At 43.8% G+C, this 18,463-nt stretch overlaps 1 protein-coding gene across 1 annotated transcript in view; it reads right to left on the bottom strand.

The window, feature by feature from the left end:
• Positions 1-11,295: 11,295 nt before the first annotated feature.
• Positions 11,296-18,463, bottom strand: part of LOC146191682 (cell adhesion molecule Dscam1-like) — a 95,756-nt gene continuing 88,588 nt past the window's right edge. The window contains exons 28-29 of the mRNA XM_084600363.1: positions 13,174-13,232; positions 11,296-12,776 (exon numbers count right to left, since the gene is read on the bottom strand). Coding sequence (XP_084456489.1) covers positions 13,186-13,232 — 47 coding nt within the window. The 3' untranslated portion in view covers positions 11,296-12,776; positions 13,174-13,185. The remainder of the gene's footprint in view (positions 12,777-13,173; positions 13,233-18,463) is intronic.

The raw sequence follows: 18,463 nt of genomic DNA on the forward strand, positions 1-18,463 counted from the left end.
TATGTATAGAATATAATGTATAATCCTTTTAATTTCTTTTGTCTATAGACAGTTCACAAACAGTTCTTAGACTAAAATTTATATTAGCGATTTTCTTGCTCCCACCTATAGGCAATAATTATCTAGTCTACAGACAAAAGTCTAAAAGGAATGTACAGCCATAAATTTATAGGCCTTACTCAGATAAGTCTGTGGAAAGTCAGTGGATTATAAAAAATGCACTTTTGTAGGAGCGGGATTTGTGGTTTGCGTTGAGTAAGCACACGTGAGGGGATGTCGGATAAGGCTGCCACTATAAAAATAGCTTTATTAACGGGAACGACAACTTATATTGAGTCATGCCACGACCTATTCACGACATCAATCTATTGACTTTTTCCTCAAGCAGAGTCATGCCACTGACATGTTTTTCACTGTAACTGATCCTTTAACGCGATCGCGTGAAAAAAATTGCAGAAGTCAGTTTTTCAATTGCCTTCACATCTGCCGTCAATGAAGCAGTTGTGTGAAAGTTCAAATAATTCCGGAAAACCAAGGACACCCCAGAAAACGCGGGCGACGTCGACGAAGGAGACGTCACGTCGTGTTGTTATACATTGCGGAATGGAGCCCAGCTAGAAAAAGTAAGTATTAAAGTTAGGGATCAAAGACCTGTGTTGCGCCGTAACACGAGTTACTCAATGTGCCGTCGAGTTATTCAAGCATATCTGCTATAAAAGAGAAATTGAAACTCACAATGTCAGAAAGCAGACGTAAAGAATCACGCCTTGCGCTTTTTCATAAACTATACTATAACCTCACAGCATTTTCCCAACCATTATTTAGGATTGCTACATGTACATTTGATCAATTCGATCACGATGAAAAAAAAAATTGAACCCCATTTGTACGAACCGACGCCGTCAGGTTTTGATTTCTACACCTAGCGATAAAAGAATGGAAGGCCCTGCCCTTTTCTCTAGTTAACATCATTGATTGTTATAACTTTATCTCAGTACTGGGAGACCGCCTAACAGCCTACTGGAAAATATTCAAGTTTTGGTCCATTTGTATTAGTTTTCTCCTTATTACTTCATTTTGTCTATTGTGTGTAACGAACCATAGTTTGCACATTTTGGGCCTCTATTTGTGCCTAGCCGAAATGTGAGCTTGTTTTCAGTGTATATTAATAAAAGCTATTTGCCCCCTCTTACATCATCACATTGCTTCTGCCCTTCGTTCATCCCACTGGGGAAGTAGAAGGGGAAAAGAAAGAGGATCATGATGGTTGGCGATGTGGGAGAAGGCATATGAATATATATACAGGCACGGCAACTTGCATTACAAGCGCGAGTCAAGTCTTGTCCCGCGCAAAAAACGGCAAAGAGCCCGCCCTTCCTGGACACCCTTCCCTTTGTCCTGTCAAGCGCCCAGTAGCAATTCATCCGACGGAGGCCTCTTGCCCAAACGCTTCACGGAAAGGGCTAACATTTTTCGTTCAGGCGCATACACTGGGCACACCAATAATATATGGTCTTTTATACAGAATGAGTTGTATGCTCTATTACACAATATAATAGGCTATGCGGCAGCTCACTATGAAGTTGTTACAGATAAAATGGTAGCACTGTGGAAAAAAATAAAATCTGAAGAGTTTGGAAACTAAATTTAGTAATTAAAATATCTGCTCGATCCTGCTGTAACGTATAATAAAGGTAGCTATTTACACAGTCTTTTGAAATCCGTATAAAATGCTTTGTTGAAGAAGCATAGACGATTAATAAAAAAATTTGTATACGACAATGCTGAAAGAGAGAGAGAAAAAAACGCATAAACATTAAAATAGACGTTGCAATAAGAGTAAATTAAAACACACACAATATGCTGCCTGGCTTCTTTCATGATCGTAGAAACTTGATGTGCACTCTGTAAATTTTTTTTCTTATGGGGGGGGGGGGGGGGGTGTCTTCGTTTCCATGGCGTTGTTGAGAGTCTAATGTACCCATTCTTGTAACTGCAGCATTACAATGCAGTTAAGCGAAATTATCAAACAACTAACATCTCATTCGATGAAGTTCACCTTGAAATCGAGCTGTTATCGTAACAGTAAAAACTGCAGACAGTTTATCTAATTGGACCAAACGCGCAGTATGTTTGCTCGCGCGTCGCGTTTCATTCCTTTTTCGCTTCGGAGATAAGATTTCAAAATCAAGCATTAGGCAAAGGTCAGCGAAATCGGTGAATAAAGATCTTAGGGGCCACGCACTATAAAACGTTTGGGTGTTGTGAGGCCGCGGTGATCCACTATCTAATATTTCGGCGCGCCGGAGAAAGCTGCGTAGATGGTGGGACCGAGTAACCTCCAGAACGGAGCGCAGCCGATTGCACAATCCCGGCCACCGCGCTGCGCCTCCTTCCTCCCATCACCTTCCCACGCACGCTTCCCATCGCGTGGACCCGGTCCTCCTCACTTCGCGTCCTTGAAAAGGCCGTGTGTACAGTTCATATGATTTCCAGTATGTTCCGGATTTCTCTAGTGAGCCGGAGGAGAGGAGCATAGCTTTGGCGGCGCTGCGCTGTTTGCCCTCCTTCTCCGCGTCTGGAACATTCGGCGGAGGTTATTTGAGAGCGTGCCGCGCGGCGACCGCAGCTTCTGGTTCTCATCGAAGCTATGTTAGCGGTAGCAGGCAGACCCCGGCTTAGAAGTTGTGAAAAGATAACTATGAGCTCAGGTGACAGTAAATACGCCTGCTCGCGGAGCAGTGTATAGCATGAGGTCTCTTGTGAAGTGTAGCCGCCTCTCTGTCTTTTAAAAATACGTTTTCTGTACTTCGTGTTTTTTTTTATATAAAGTTAAGTTTCGTCTTGTTATTGCAAGTTCGTCGTCCTTCATCATGTGTGTGGACAACATGTCGTCCGTCAAATCGGCGAGCACCTAGAAGAGGTGCAGAAGAACAGAAGAGGAACACACCTAACCTGATTTTACTGGTACGTTTAGAGCGTTTTAAGAAAGCAATGCGATAAGAATGTGTTTGAACCCATTGCGCCAAGCGCGAGGTAGTGGCAGTTGAACAGGCACGGGGATCGGCTGAGGCGATAGCGCGTATCGACTCTCTCTCTCTCTCTTTCTTGCGCGCACGCACACACACACACACACACACACACACACACACACACACACACACACACACACACACACACACACACACACACACACACACACACACACACACACACACACACACACACACACACACACACACACACACACACACACACACACACACACACACACACACACACACACACACACACACACACGCACACACGCGCACACACACACACACACACACACACACACACACACACACACACACACACACACACACACACACACACACACACCGAGTTGGGAGCTCAGTGCGGCATTTAATGCTAATAGTTGAAAGTTTTTTGAAATTTTTATTTTGGGTTTATGGCCGGCGCGTTTGGAGGATTGTGGCGGAGTGGAGCTGGTTGGCGATCAAGAAAAAAAATCTGCTCAAGGAGCTCTTATTTACTAGCTAGGTGCTCAAAGCGAGTTCGATGTAGCTGAAAGTGCTGCACACTTTGTTGATGTTATGGGGAAGCTACCACACGCGCTGATGCCGTTCTTATTGTTGAAACCTCAGCACCGGTTATTGAAACTGTGGCCTATAAAGTTCTCTCTCGAGAGAGATACCCAAACGAGAACACACAGTGAGCATACGTAACCATTAAAGAGCAAGCTGAAAGGGAAAGAAAGCTTACTTTAGGCCACTAGCTGAATTTCCACAATGATCGTTGCCTGAATCGTCATCGGGACTGAAATGAGATCCTAAAGTTGTCTTCTCTCATTAAAATAAGAGTTGGAACAGCGGAATCACCAGACTGGCGCCAAATTCTTTGCTTATGAGACGACTGACGATTTTTTGTTGACATTTGAGGCTACCACGTATCAAATAAGTCGGTCTCTAAGCCGCCGCCTGCTGAAGAAAAAAGTGAGATGCGCTTAATCCGAAAAAAGGGGTGTAAAGCTACCTTCTAGAACGGGTTTCTTACTCCAGCGCGTTGCAGTTTGGGTTCGGTAGTGTGTGCAAACCTACAGACCCCATGCACTCGATGGCCGATGGAGCGGTTTTCAAAGAGTTTGTTAACCGGTGGCTGAGTAAGCGTCAAGCTGTTTTGACACAATGGTATGGAATTATGCCTGCACTGGAGATGGAATACCTCACTATAGAAGAGCCATAAGGGCATTTATTTGTTGTAAAAATTTTCAGTTGTAATGCAGACTGAATTATCGATAATATATATTTATTTGCTTTTCATGCTAAACCCGTTTTCGAAACGCTTAAATGACATGTCGTTGAATCTCTAGATTCATTCTGAGTGGAATTTTGAAATTTGTATATGTTGGAAACATGTATGAAGATTGTGGTGTAAAAAAAAATTGCCAAAGGCTTAGCTTGGTAGGTTGCGAAAGCATCCTTAGCAGTAGGCGGCATCGTAGTCATGCGCACCGCCGTCTCTCACAGACGGCGCTAGTCGGTCGCCGCTTTATACAGCTGTATAATGTCACAACACCTGTGGCGCTCCTGGCGGAGAGAGTGGGAGTTAGGACGCCATTCATGCGCACCGCCGTCTCTCACGGACGGCGCGAGTTGGTCGCCCAACTTTGAGGCGTGACGTCATAACACCTGTGGCGCTCCTGGCGGAGAGAGCGGGAGTTAGGCCGCCGTTCATGCGCACCGCCGTCTCTCACGGACGGCGCGAGTTGGTCGCCCAGCTTTGAGGCGTGACGTCACACAGAGGTCATGCGAAAGGTCATTTCATGTGCATCGCCATCGCACCGCAAAGGCTTGAAAGTGAAAGTAGTATTGCTTTCGCAATAAATGGTTTAGCTGCCTGGCATCTATTTATACTACAGTTAAATCTCGTAACAAGAGACGCTGTTACAAGAGACACTCGGTTATAAGAGACACTTGGAAATGGTTTGGTTGGTTTTCCTATGTCTGCCATGTTAACAACATTGCATACAAGAGACATGGTTACAAGAGACACTTGGTTACTAAGGACAACTTTTTCAGGTCCCTGGAGTAAATTCTTCACTATTTAGAAGAGACACAACCCAGGTGGGCTCATGCAATGCAGCTGAAGCGTATCAACTCGTACATGATGCACTTCAGATTCCCTTAGCTAAATTCTGTTCCATATCAGTGTCCTTTTTGTTGTGTATGTCAGGAACTGAGGAGTGCTTCCCCATGATTGGAAAGTCAAAACAGCATCGTATTACTGTTACCTAAGAAGCAAATCAAAATGCAAGAATGACATCCAGCATTTTTAACTCCTCACTGGTAAAATTTGATCACAAGGTGAAAGCTTAGAATCCTGATGTCTTTCTCTTTATGAATCATCTGAAGGTGACGACCCTGTAAGCATCTGATGTTGACGAGCATGTAAGAGTGCCTCAAAGGTATTAGAGCAACAGGAAGGCCTGCAAACTGAAGTGCTTTACCTCCAGAATTTGGGAAGGAATACACTTTCCACTCAGAAAAATGCATACTAGTATGAATAACTTCTTTAAGCTTTCCTGAACAATTTCCTGTTAATGCATGTGAATGCATTCATACACTGATTTGCAGTAAACTGATCAACACCGTGATTTTAGAATTTTTGGTTACAAGAGACAAGTTTTTCGGGTCCCTTGAGTATCTCTTGTAACGAGGTTTTACTGTATATAGTTTTTCATAACAGACAGTAACTACCTTCGCATAACATAAATAATTGAGACAGCATTTTTAGGCGGTTTAGACAGCATGCGACCGGAAGGAAAACTACCTGTAAACTGTTGATTACGGACTGATTCGAATCGCCATGAGAAAGGACAAAAGCTTTATATTTCAGCAGCAGAAACTCAGACCGTTTGCGCACCATAAATGTCAAGAAAAAACAATGGGTAGAGGAAACTCACAAATAGTAAAACAACTTGCAATTTTCTAGAAGGAACCGGAAATGTGAGAACTCTGATTTAGGTCCCAGCTCAAGCCTCTCCTGCGCAGTTAAGAGCTAAAAGCGCCCACTTAGCTGGGAACCATGCACAAGAGTTTGTAGCGTGACTGCGAAAGCCTTCAGGGATATGTCACGGAGGAGTGGTTGAAGATTTCGCAGGGACATACACTCATCGTTAAAAGCGGGACATCTTCCACGTGGGGCAGTTAACGAGAAGATTCCTTGGCTAGCGTGCGTATCTTGGGCGACTCAAACTCACACTACAAACCTTAACCTTACTTCTTCCTTTAATGCTCACAAAGATATAAGCGCAGGAAAACAAGTCCTTTAGTTGCCGCTATCTATCCGAGCATTGCATAGAGCATTATCAGCACTAAACGCAGACACTGCACGTAAAATACAAGGAACTATTTCACACTTAGGTTGTTTCACGCGTAGAGGGAAACTGGGACAGCGCGACCACCACGCCATGAAGAAAGCTGCCCTGATGTTCAGAGAGAATGGGCTGCGTCAGGCTCAAGCGTGGAAGGAGTGCCCGCGGCAGCGCTTCCCGTGATGTGGCGGTTACGTACTCGGTCCCATGCAGTTTACCTCTAAGCCTTAACGGGTGTCGGTAAAAACATGCTCGGTAGAAATGGCCCCCGAGGAAGTGGCCGCTATAAAAAATAATATATCCCCAGGGCACAAGTGTCTCTAAAACGTAATTCTACCTGCATTAACATTGCCAATAAATGTGAATTTTATTGTATTCTTTCTTGACTTTGAGAATATACGCAGCCACAATTTTGGAACCTGGGAGTTCTGAACGCCTGACATGTTTACAGGCACTACAGAAGACACTGCGAAAAGCGTGATTAAAGGACTCACCACAACATGCGATATCGCTAGTTTATTTCCAGAGTGCGCCGTCCTCAGTTTCGTAGCTCAATAATCAATCATTAGGGCAGGTATAATTGACTGGGTAATATTACCCACTGAGAAAGATACAACCGGCTCGGCACGTAGTAGTATTGGGGAACCGCCCAATACAGAAGGCGTAACTAGAAATAGACCTTTTGCAAGCCCTTCCGGTGACCAAGCTTAACTCTTCTTGAGGCGCGATGGTGTAGAATTCTTGATACACGTCCTGGGGCGATGGAGATGTTACAGGGAAGGCAGGCCGAGCCTTAAACGTTCATTCATAGACTGCGGTCACCAGGAAGCATAATACCAAACTTCCGGCTACTGAAGCTGGTGGTCAGCGTGCACTTTCCTCGGCATTACCAGCGAAGATGAGGCGCTCACTCTGTTTCCGTTGTCATCATTCTTTCTTTTTTGTTATGAATGTCCCGCATCAGTTTGATGTACAGTCATATTTCCAGGCAGACAGGTGAAAGCATTCTATAAACATATTTGCAGCTCGCCTCAAGGAGATGCAGTATATGCCTTATAGTGCAAAGACTACAGCAACGGGGAATAATAAACAATCGGCGGTAGCAAAAAAAAAAAAAAAGTCAAATAATGTCCAACCTAAGACCATAAAAGAGTATGCAACGTAACATAAGCAAAAGTCGGTAAGAAGAAATTCAACCCTGATAAGCCGCAGGCAGCAGCCGAGGCGAAAGCCTGAGGTAGCGGTATGTTTTTACCCGTTTGGGGCCATTTTTTTCTATGTCGCAAAAAGGAACATTTTTCCGGTGACGTTTCTTTCGGGGACAGTCACCACGGAGATATTGTTTTCCGGGGGTGTTTTTACCGGGACCCAGCCTGCACACACATCGGCACAATGACGCCTTGATGAACAGAGCTCCAACTATCGTCAGGGCGTGAAGGTGGACCAGTTTGTTTTGGTCGTCCCTTGTCTGCACCTGTCGTACTTTCTGTGTGGCGGAGTTTGAGTAGATGTGTGTGTTGCTTGATGCGCTTCTATTTCCTCTTGGATTGCTTCGCGTGCAACAGAGCGTCAGTTTTTAGTATCGCCTATGTCGTGTATCTTCCTTCATTCCTGTTCTGTGCGCGACTTTAAGTATTGCTACTGCAAAGGTCGCATTTCCTAAAACGCGAGCATAAAAAATTCTTCGTGTAAGAAGATTTTAGTGTTCCCTAAAAACTCATAGTGCTTATACATAGGTCGTTTATTATTCGGCTAAGTAAATTATTATAATAGTCTCATAGTTATTTAATCTAGCCGGCTCGTATCACATGTGCAATCCATCAGTCTGCTCGCAGAAAAAAATTTGATTGGATGCGCACGCTCCCCCCTACCCTCCCCCCGTCGGCGTGAGGGCGTGGGCCTATAGATCTTTTAATTTTCAGACGTCATCGATTAATGTCAGAGAAAAGTATAATCTATATTACTTTCCGAGGCAAAGCCGTTTTTCTTCATCACAATAGATGGCGCGCCACTGTCTATAATGATCTAGGATAGCTCGATCGATTGGCAGCTCTTTTGGGCACCACGCTAGGTGCCATTCCCCGTCCGGATGCTCTTTTGAAGGGAAAAGGCACAATCGTAAGGAATTTCGCGAATTTGGTGCTCTTCGAACACATAGTGGTACCAGAGATTGTTGCAGAAGTAAACCTGGGTTATAGTATATGTTAAAGTGTGCGATTTTCCTATTTCCTAAGATATACGCGTCCAACATTATACCCTGTTTAGCCGAGTGTTCAGTAATTTCTTTGAAGCCTGTCCCTGCTCAGAGTGTATTGAGGGTCACAGCCCACCCGGAAAGTGAGTTCCCGGGCGAGCTCATGCGCTCTTTCATTTCCATTGAGCTGGGAATGGACTGGTGCCCAAATTAGACGGATTATTCTATCGTTCTGACATGTTCCCAGTATCCTTTTAACCTATATGAAGGAAAATCCTTCAATTCATAAAATTGCCTATTGCTGTTTTCGAATAACTTGTGGCTGTAGTAGCTATTATTCCTGTTATTTCAATAGCAATGGTCACCTCTTCAGTTGTGTCAGGTACGCTTGTCCTGACATAGCCGCTAACTCTCAGATTTCGTTGATCGTCTGTTGCTACCGCAACCATAACATGCCTGTCTTTATACTCGGCGGCGTCGACATTGACCTCTTCCTGTCATCCTTAGTATATCTTGTGGTGTTTCCGCCCTTTTCTTCCTTTTACTCCTGGTGATGCTATGGATGCATGTTTTGTGGAAGCGGGGGATTTTTAGTCGCTTCTTGACTTCCATTGGGACATCAGTTTCGTGGTCCCCTTGACTTCCATATGGAATACCTAGTCTCAAAACTATGCGTCGTCCCATCCGAGGCTTCACCAGTCTTTCGTACTGGAAGATTTGGTTGGCCTCCACCGGTTCTGCCAGCGTATTGTGCACCCCAGCCTAATTAGCCGGTCTGTAGACGTAGTAATGAGGAGGCCAGGTGCTGCTTTTATGCTCGTCCTGACGATTCCTTCAATATTTGCCTTCTCGCAGTTAGCTAAGTATAGGAGAGTGTAACGATTCTGCTAAGGAAAAAGGCTTGAACGAGTCTTAGAAGGTTGCCTTCCCTCATCTCCGGCTTGTCGTGAGCGATGCATCTCATCAGATGCATCGTTTGTTGAGCGCAGCCTTGGGGGTTCCTTATTGCTTCTCCGGGACGACCATTTTCTTGTAGCCACATACCTAAGATCCTAATCTTGTTCACTCCGGGAATGGGTACTCCGTCTGCCTATACATCCTCTTTTTTGGTCCTCGTTTTTTGCGCTACCTTCAATATGAACAAGATTCAATTCGCCCAACTTTCAACCTCACTACGTCTGCCTATAGTTCGATTTTCCGTAGTTTTTTTGTGCACTCTGAATCGTGGTGCCTGGAACACGAGCATATCGGAATTTTTCGGGGAGCACTTGAGGTCTATAAGAGTTACGTATTCTTCAGCCATTTTCACATCCGTCTAAAGGGTGCCTACCTATCGCTACCTATCGCGGTCCAGGGTATGATGTCGTCCGCGTACAGACTGTGGTTCAGGCCCTCAATTTCTTCGAAGTTTGATGGAAGCTTGATCAGCGCAACAATGAAAAGCAGCTTGATAGGGCTCAGTCCTGAGATGTTCCTCTATTGACCAGCGCAAATTTATCCGACTTGTGTTGTCCAGTTTGGCTAGTTGCTTCTCGTTTTTGACAGAAAGTTGCTTACGTAGTTGTAAGTTCTTTCACCTGATCCGAGATGTTGTAGGTTTTCTACGATTATTTCATGTTCGACGTTATCAAGGGCATTTGCAAAGTCCTGGCCTAGAATAACTCGCGTGTCATTAGTATTCGCTTCGATGATCTGGTGTTCAATTTGTAGCATAACGTCCTGCGTTGAGAGACCAGGCCCGAAGCCAATCACAGAGTTCGGGTAGGGCCTATTGTCTTCCATGAATCTGTTTAGTCTTGTGTGAATCACGTATTCCATGTGTTTCTCCACGCACGATGTCAAAAATATTGGTATTTGATTTCGAAAATTTAGCTTGTGGCAGAGATTGCAAACACGCATATATCACAAGACAAATGCACATTGACAAAATTTTACGAAGTAGAATAGGTATCAAATGCCATCATCTCTGTTTTCAATATAGACACGCATGCTAAGTGAAGTGACTTGAAAGTTAATTATTACATTTAAATAAATATTGATACTGCGATGACAATTATCCTCACAGTTTAAGCCTCCATAGCTTATCCCATGTAAAAAAAAAAACAACTTTTATGCAGTGCTCATTGCGTCGTTTTTATAGTCTTGGAAGTAAAACTTTGAACACTGTTTTTTGCTACTGTGTGTGTAGCTACCTAAAAAGTGCCGGTGAAATTCTTTTTCAGTTTCGACTAACAATGGCACATATATCCAACACACACACACACACACACACACACACACACACACACACACACACACACACACACACACACACACACACACACACACACACACACACACACACACACACACACACACACACACACACACACACACACACACACACACACACACACACACACACACACACACACACACACACACACACACACACACACACACACACACACACACACACACACACACACACACACACACACACACACACACACACACACACACACACACACACACACACACACACACACACACACACACACACACACACACACACACACACACACACACACACGCACACACACACGCACGCACACACGCGCACACACACGTACACGCACACGCACGCACACGCACATGTAGCCACGCGCAGCGTATCACCATTCGGTTGGCTTGAGGCCCCAGTTTCATAGAAAAGGAGAAAGCACAAGAGCTTCTGACGTAATGAAGTTTTATATGAACATTTTATGCATAGACACACTTCACACTACATCTCAACAACTTTATGGTATGTACAATTTTTGGTCGATGCAGTGCAAGTTTTGTTTTAAGCGGCTTATACAAACAGAAGCTGTATACGCTACGATCTGGGGCAACGCTAAGCGGACATTTCAAACTGGAGCTTTTTTCTTCCTTCGACCATTCGATATGGCAGTGAATCCGCTGCACACGTCATGCAAAACACAACCCTTGCGCCCGCACTGCTCGCCCGGAAACATTTTACCACAGTATCACATGTTCATCACATCAACGTTATAGACTACATTACCAAACTGTAACACCAGCGTATCTCACATTTATTTACTTTTTGTATAAACGAGCGCGGAGACTTTCTTGTGATGATCTCAAGAAAACTGATGAATTAATTCGGATGTCAAATGCAATAAGCAAACAAAGAATTGTGAAAGAGTAGTTTTCTGCTTATAAGAGAAGAAGGTTTAGAAGTGTACAGGATATTTGCACTGGGGTGAGGAGCAAAAGTACAAAGCACTAGTACAGGCAAAATTAATCCATTCAGTTACTCAATCATCAGTAAAATCGATTGTATACAGTTTTATACCTTATGCAGCATTCATAGAAGCATAAAACCATTCCTGCCGGACCTTTAGGAACCCAAAGCAAGTTTTGTTTTATAGTCGCCAGTTAAGTAAATTTGCAGCGTAATTGTATTTTGGAGTTTTCAGATAAGTACAAGATGTTTGTATCACTGTATTTTCAAAGTTCTTTTATCACTAATCCTCAAGCGTCATGCTTGGTTGGTGCCAGTTAGGAACAGTCTTCTCAGCACTTTTCTTCAGTGCTTGTTGGCAGGCATTCAAGTGAATCCAAATGAGCGTCTCAGGTAATGCAGGATTACGTAATATTTTTACACGAGTTCGGGGATATCTGCTTCTCACAGTTTGAGTCAGCGTTCTTCAGCATCAAGAAGCCGAACCCTACTTACTGGCATGAGCAGTGACGTCAACCATGTAGCTGAACTCCCGCAGCGCAACAACATGCAACCATTGTACAAAACTATTATAAACTAACGTCAAAAGGAAAACTGAAAGGAAAAAAACGAAAACACGGTCGATGTGTTCAACATCGCTTGCGCACTCCGAGGCGTCTCGGGCACATCGCGCAAGTAGATATGTATGAAGAGGCTGCTGCTTTACACATCGCTTCTGACTGGCCGATGTGGTGATGACGATGGGCTCGTGGGTCGTCAGTACGCAATGAGGCACGATCACAGCTGACTCGGCATGCTCAGTTCAAAACACACCGGCCCGGGAAAGCACGTCTTGCCTTCGGTGGTCACTTGAATCCGTGCCGGACGTGGCGTGTGGAAACTGTCTCTGAGCATATCGCGGAGCTGGCGTCTGTCCAAAATATAGTTGTTTTCTTTGCCTTTCAAAGCAGTTGTAGGAACAGCGTTGTGTCCGCGGTCTACAAAAAGACGTAATGAAAAAGGATTACCGCTTTGACAGAAAACCCCGTTGTTCGAAAATATGAAACAACATTTATAAAGATACTTTGTTGGGCGAGTTGGTACTTATTCATTATTATTATAAACAGCGCGAACACGAAGACAAGGGACAAGAAACAAGAAACCCACGGTACAAGCGCATGTACTGTGGCTTTCTTGTTTCTTGTCCCTTGTCTTCGTGTTCGCGCTGTTTATAATAATAATGAACATTTATAAAGCACAATTTCAAAACACAGCCTTTTAAGTATGATGCACTGAAAAAAGGCATTTGTACTTGTACCATCCCTTGGTAAAACTGGTCACAAGATTATTCTACAGAAGTATTCCTTTTAGTGACAGGTGGTTGCGCATACTCACCTTGGTTTTATTTCACCTATGAGACATCCTATGAGATCTCTTTGATGGCGAATGGTTCACTAGAACGAAAAATAAAGAAACAATTTTGAAATAACAGCACATGCCAGCTGATGAAAAATGGTAATGTTAAGCTTGTCCTCCTATTCTCATTACTGGAGAGAACAACCAATACTGACAGTTATTTTTATAGGTTAATTGTCAGCAGACTGTTCGAAGTGAAAATAAAACATCTGTGCAATGTAACGGCACCTGTGAGTGAAAGGCAAAAAATTCAGATACTGCCAACTGCAATGCCGGAATATTATCTCAAAATGCAAACTAAAACAATGAACTGAACCAAATATTTACTCGCGTCTTTTGTACCGCCTCTTCTGGAAAGACTATGAACACCACAAAACAACCGATAACGCCAGAGATAAATTAAACCAAGTCATGTCTGCAACTACAAAACAAGAAAATATTCTTCGCTGCACAGCGCAGAGCATTGCACGGGCCCCATTCCGTGGCCCTCGCGTCGTTCAGGCCAAAACACCAAACCCGGAGCCCAGCCTAGGCCTGCGGCTGCAAACCTATGCCCGGTCCGCTGCATTCATCGTCACTATCCTCAGCGGAACTACGTCCACTGCAGAGGAATGGCTTCTCTACCCGGGTATTTAATTTGTAAAAAAAAGTTTATTCTATCTCCCTTCTCCCACAAACCTCAATTTGATCCTTTCCTGTACCGGCTATGCCCATATAATCATCGCAGGATTTATCATTTCATAATTTTTACTCTACATTATCACGCTACCTTTTCAGTCGACTACGCATAGGCCCATGGCGTCAACGAGCGGCCCAGCCCTGATTCAGGCCCATTCCAGCGGCAGCTCATGAGATGAATTGGTAATGCGCGCTGTTATGGCCATACAGGTGCCGATTCACGGTGTGGCCAGCTGAAGATCAAACAATAGCGCGATTATGCGCCACGAAAGGACCGGCCGTGCGTATTCTAACGCTAAGCTCTGCGAAAAAATGCTTTCGATAAAGGGGCGTCCAGTGACAGAACATACTGTTTTATAGTGAAGGGGCAGCCCGTTCGAGTGTAAAGGGGACCGAGCCTTAAACAGCCATTATCGCTAGGAGGCGTCAAGACTCGTTTTTCAATAGCAGACAGCCCGCCATTGAATTGTGCTTATGCCAGAGGTTTCGGGGAGAGATATCCACATGCACTATTTCGGCTAGCCCAACAAAAACGAGAAGCAGAGTTCTGATGCCTTTTTTCTGTTCTCAAGTGATGACACTAAGAAACGAGGGACTTCGCTTTCTGGAGAGTCGCTGTGCCGGTCCATGCATCACTTCTGCTGCGCTGTGATCGACTGCCGTTTGGAGAGAAGTGTGCTATGTTCTAATCGCTACAGTCCCTCCCTAGTTAAGGGCTGAATCCGAGCTGTTTTAAGGACGGCGCTGTGTGATAAACCATGTCATGGACATCGAGGAAAGGGCTCCTCTGGAGGCTCATCGAAACTAACTCTTGACGGTTGACCTTTTATTCTTTAGCTCTCCTTTTTATGCAAATAAGTCTCCTTAATCGTACGATGAAATCTCCTTATCGTCTTCTGTTCAAAGCTTTATTCTTTTTTCAACGATAAGGCCCAAAAACGCCACACAAGGGACCCCTAGTTAGAGCTAACCCGAGCGCTATTGCAGCCCGAGCCATCTCCTGCTATACTGGGAAACAAGTGGCCAGCCAATAAGCTCAAATTGCAATAACACTGGGAATACTGGCTGGGTATCCTGGCTGTAAACAACCACGGAGTTAGATTTAGTTTTTGAATGGCTTGTTCTTTACGGCGCTCAACGTCGAATACTCCTCAAAACCTTATCAATGACCTTGTTTTAGTTTTTTTAGTGAGTCTGATTTATCGGGTCGTATTGATGCACACACTGGCCGCGTTTTTATGAGAATGAAAAGCAAAAGCTCCATTGCTTCCATTGTCCCCTGAACCAATGTGCCCTTCTGCAATGATGCCTGGCGTAGCGTAGGCCTCTGGCTTCGGGAGGCTAATGCCGGCAATCAAAATCCCTTGGCACTGACTGCTGTCCACCGAGCGTGCAGCCGAATGAAGCTCATTCTTGAGCGATGTTTATGAGATTGCTATTGGCCAGTTGCGAGCGATAACAGAAAACCGCGCCTTCTGGTAAAACCAAGGGCGTACGCTCGCTGACAGCTGAAACTGCCAACGGCAGCGGCGCTGTGTACTTCTGCAGGCGAAAAAACCCCTTCAAATGGATTACCAGTCAGCCACTACAATTCTCCAGTACAACGGCTGCTGTAGCGAGCCTGCTGACAGGAGTAGGGCGTTTTCGTGTTAGCTCGATCTGATCGGCAGGAGTACGCACGTCAAAAGCACAGTACATAATTTCACCCATTCTGGTTCTGCGTTTCTAACATCACGACGGCACTACTCGTACATAGTGGAACAAGATTGTGGGTGGCATATCGTCTACGGACGAGCACCATAGCGTCACAGTAGTGAAAGGCATATCATTGTTCTGGCTGCTGTGACCTGTCTACTTAGGACTTCTGCCATTATGGAGGCATCACATTGGCCTGCTCTTCAGTTTGGCTGTAGTGTGCTACTTGAATTCTACACCTTTCGCAGGTAAGCGTTATCTCTTCATAGTGTCCTTTGACGCTATATGAAAAGCTTTATGAAAAGCACAGACCTGATCGAAAGACTATGATTTTGCTGTTATGTTACGTGATATGACTGTGACGTGATGTGATGTGACATGTCTGTGATGTGACTGTACTACCTTCACCCATCCCTCTCTCACAACTTTTATATTCACTCACCCCTTTCCCCCAGTGCAGGGTAGCAAACCGGATTCTTTTACGGGTTAACCTCCCTGCCTTTCCTCCTCATCCTCCTCCTTGACGCTACTTTTTTGGGCAGTGCTGCCGAACTTGAACCCGTGTGAATCCTGTGCGGTGAATAGAGTTCTTCAAACATATCACAGGCGTTCGTGAAAGCTATTGAGGGGATTAAATGAGAAATGAGGCATGGGCAACGCGGTGTCAAGGATACCGTCATGCTGTGTAGAGAACGTATGATGAAAGAGAAGTAATTAAGACAGAGGTTAAAGCACACAAAAAGTGAATCACCGGACTTTTGGAATGCAATAAAGACCTCAGAAAGGAAAAAAGGGCCCTGGTGCAAAGGGCAGGGGAATTTGAACAATGTAGTCAACTGGACAACTTGGAGATAACAAGTGTGAATTCAGATGAAAGGCCAAATGATTTACTGATGAAAATCTCTGAGCTAATCGACGAGCCTGCCTCTTAAGCGGAGGTTGACATGCATCAAACGGTTCCGCCCCAGAAGTCCAAGGAGATAAATATTTCAGTTCGATTTTTGAAAAGGAACAAGCGACATGACTTTCTTTCTAAGGCAAAGATACAGAGGATTTCAAACGAAAAACTGAAGCTTTTCTGGAAAACGGCCAATGTTTGTTAATGAGCCCCTCAAATAGACCAACTAGGAGTAGCGTGAGGCTGCTATTGCACGCAAAAAAAAAAAAAAATGTGTCATGGCAAGTTATCTGGACCTCCGCATGTAAGGTATTAGCGCTCCAGAATTATACAGATGATGTGCTGAGGATCCTTGATCTGTGTAATTTGGACAGGATGGGTGAATAGGTGCGCGTCTGCGCCGGCACATTGCTGTTGCCTCTCTTCGTAGATTTTACGCCGACACCTCCGTATCGACGATGGTTTCGACTTAACGTTTGACTCAGAGAGAGTGAGATTTCGTGCAAATACATCAATGCTTGTGGCTTGAAAAATAAGAGTGATTGCCTGAATTTGTTTTTCGAATATTTAAAGGTAAACATTTATGCACGTTTATTATCTAGGACCTGGCTAATCTTTAATGACCATCCCCATTTCTCTTCCCAGTCATAACTGAAATTTTCTACTCAGGTCGTGTGGCAGGCGTGGTGGTATTGTAAACTGATGTTATGCTAACGCAGTAAGAAGATACTTTTTTGTCATAACGCCAGATGCTATGCTTCATCATAGCCTGACCCCATACAATGCCTTTACAGAAAATATTCCTTTTTTAAAGATCTAATGGAATTCCTTATTTTTACTAAATTTTCAAACTTCCATTTGTTTTTTCTGTTGATGTTACCATAATCCTAAATTCTGATAATAATATTACAAGAGAAATAAATATTATCATTCATACATATGCGTGTTCTAACAACGTAACCTAAGCGACAAAAAGAAACTCTTACTTCTACCCTGCTATATATCGGCGGTACAAATGTGTTAGTTTCTGAAACTCTGTCTGGTCTGTTGACAAATGACAATAGTGACCATTAGCCTAGCTGTTATTTTCTTATATTTTGTTCCTATCAGTCAGACTGTATCAGCTGTATTTTTGACCCATTGCTCTTTTGCCAAGTATTTCACTCCAGAAGAGCCGAGCACCAGGCCGGGAGAAATGTTGTATCCATTGAAAACCAGCGGATGCCCGTCAGCACCGGGTATTGAACCTGGCACATCCCAAATGCAAGGCGGACGCTCTACCACAAGGTGGTTTTCCGCGCTAGCTTATAAGGCAAGAGGTATTATTGAGGAGTTGGTGGATAAATTCAAATCACTGCTTGAGTGCGTTTCTTGGGATGCTATATATGAGATGATCGATGTAAACGAGGTGTACGAAAGCTTCATTGGAACATATTCTGTACCTTATTACGAAGCATTTCTTTTCAGATGCAAACAAAACAAAAAAAGAAATTAGGAATTTTAGGAAGCCATCCAGAACATCATATAAGGAATTTAAAGTAAGAAATCAGATGTAACATACCTATATTGAAGCTAATCATGCCGATCTTTTTTACTGAATGCAAGAAATATATGAAAAAATATCGAACTGAAAATGCCAAATTGAATTACTGTGTTGAGTGCGTTTCTCAGATACACAATGACCTAAGGAAAGTATCGTTTCAAGTATGCAATTTATTGAATATAAAAATACACTGTTATTATTTACAAATAACTAGCACCAATGGGATAATTACTAGCTTTGATTTTCGTACAGCAATGAAAGAGCTTTTTGTTAACGTTGGCAATGCAGGTTTCAGTGGTCAGGTCCTAAGTGCGATGCAAAACTATATTATTTTATATTCTGCACTTGCCAGAGAAATCGCAGGTAAAATTAGAAACTTGAAATATATTGCATCAATATGGCATGATGACATCAAAGCATCTCCATTGAAATGTGACGATTCCTATATGTGGTGT

This window comes from Amblyomma maculatum, chromosome 4, assembly GCF_055883805.1.
Source record: "Amblyomma maculatum isolate TAMU_Amacu chromosome 4, ASM5588380v1, whole genome shotgun sequence".
Lineage (NCBI taxonomy): Eukaryota > Metazoa > Arthropoda > Arachnida > Ixodida > Ixodidae > Amblyomma > Amblyomma maculatum.